We start from the raw sequence: 1,620 nt of genomic DNA, 5'->3' as shown, positions 1-1,620 counted from the left end.
TATATATACACAAGACGATCTTCCTGTGGTAAAAGTGCTGTTTCTGAAATGGCATCAGCTTGTGGGTTGTGAGAGTAACAAGACAGGTTGCTGAGTGCAACTAGTAAGATCACAACCAACTTTGAGATAACAACTTGCAGTCTACCTTCCATTCTCAAAAAGGTTATTCTCTTCTGTAATACAGAAACTAAATTTGCTCATTTAAGAGGTCATGAATAAAATGACAAGTAGCTCGCACAGGAAATGTTGTGGCAGTCCCTTTAACACTGATGCTTCTTATAGTATTTTCACAGCATATAAGAAAAGAATACAATAAAAAATGGTGTAGAAACAGGTTAGGAATCTGTTTTCCCTCTGCATTTGGTTGTATATGTTAAATCATCACATAAAAGCTTCTGCTCACCATTATCCATTATAACTCTAAATCAAAATTTTCATCATGGCCTTGGTTTCCTGACCCATTTATTCAGGAAGTCTAATCACAGTTTTACTTTGCACACAAATGCACAAAACGGCCTATAAATCAGTCAAATTTAGTCAAACCAAAACTTAGTAATGACAAATAAGCACAATGGCATCAGGACTTAAAATGGTAGCAAGCTAATAGGTTAGCAACACTGTTATCAACGAAATAGCCTCACTGGGTAAGGCAAGCACAAACGTCTTCTAGACATCAACTTCAGACACTTGGTTCTACATCATTTGCATGAAATACAAGCTATGTTTTCCCAATCCAGCAAAACAAATTATTTGATAAAGTACTGCTGAGCGTTTATCTCCATATAAGGCATTTGTCACTAGCTGTGTTCAGTGATTGTGATTACACTCCAGACCTGTGCTTTTCCTAGTTGCTGTGGATACCTAAACATTGTCCAGTGTCCTGGAATCACATGAAAGCCATGTGAGGTTTATGCCAGAGTTTATAAAGCATTCATCAGTGCAAGAGGGCTTGAAAATCACAATGTTTGGGCACTTTACCATCTGTGAAGTGCTTACAAGTTATTGTTCTTTTTATAGAGGCAAAAAATAGATACAGTGGGCATCATGACCTCCAACCAAGACAGACCAAGAACCCGCTTGAGCCTCCGCTCAAACACAACTGTACGTTACGGCTCCATGAGCTCAGAGCAACCAGATAGTGATGCATCCTCCATGCAGACAACCGTCATCTCTCAGAAACGCTCCTACATCGCAGTGGCAGTGCTCTGCTATATTAATCTCCTCAACTATATGGACCGTTATACTATAGCAGGTGAGCACACCATCATCAAAGCCATATCAAGTGGGATGGTTCACAGAAAAAGTCATTATAAAGAGAGAGACGTTGCTCTGGTTTTATTTCAGGTGTGCTGCTTAGCATCCAGAATTACTTTGAAATCCCTGACAGCACATCTGGCCTCCTGCAGACAGGTATCAGTTTAAGTTTGTAGTACATTGCACTGACAGTACAGTAAAAAAAAAAAAAAAGAAAGAGAACATCGCAGAACAGGATTTTACAAGAGTACTTCCTCGTTGGAGATGAACTAATAGGTCTTTTTCTGTCATTTTAGTAACATGCCCAGAATTACGTAAAACACAAATAAATTTGTATGTGTAAATGATGCAATTGTGTGTGTGTGT

General features: G+C 38.7%; 1 protein-coding gene across 3 annotated transcripts in view; it reads left to right on the top strand.

Annotated features, from left to right (window-relative positions):
* Positions 1 to 1,620, top strand: part of LOC107712368 (protein spinster homolog 3) — a 12,407-nt gene that overhangs the window by 946 nt on the left and 9,841 nt on the right. For 2 of the 3 annotated variants that reach the window (XM_016517597.1, XM_016517595.1), the window contains exons 2-3: positions 1,018 to 1,252; positions 1,345 to 1,410. In XM_016517597.1, coding sequence (XP_016373083.1) covers positions 1,045 to 1,252; positions 1,345 to 1,410 — 274 coding nt within the window. In that variant the 5' untranslated portion in view covers positions 1,018 to 1,044. Of the gene's footprint in view, positions 1 to 1,017; positions 1,253 to 1,344; positions 1,411 to 1,620 lie in introns of those variants that run through there. The other variant, XM_016517596.1, reaches the window with a different exon arrangement.

The sequence above is a fragment of the Sinocyclocheilus rhinocerous genome, unplaced genomic scaffold (genome assembly GCF_001515625.1).
Source record: "Sinocyclocheilus rhinocerous isolate Xijiao unplaced genomic scaffold, SAMN03320098_v1.1 scaffold298, whole genome shotgun sequence".
NCBI classification, from domain to species: Eukaryota; Metazoa; Chordata; class Actinopteri; order Cypriniformes; family Cyprinidae; genus Sinocyclocheilus; species Sinocyclocheilus rhinocerous.
This window is presented reverse-complemented; position numbering and strand designations above follow the sequence as displayed.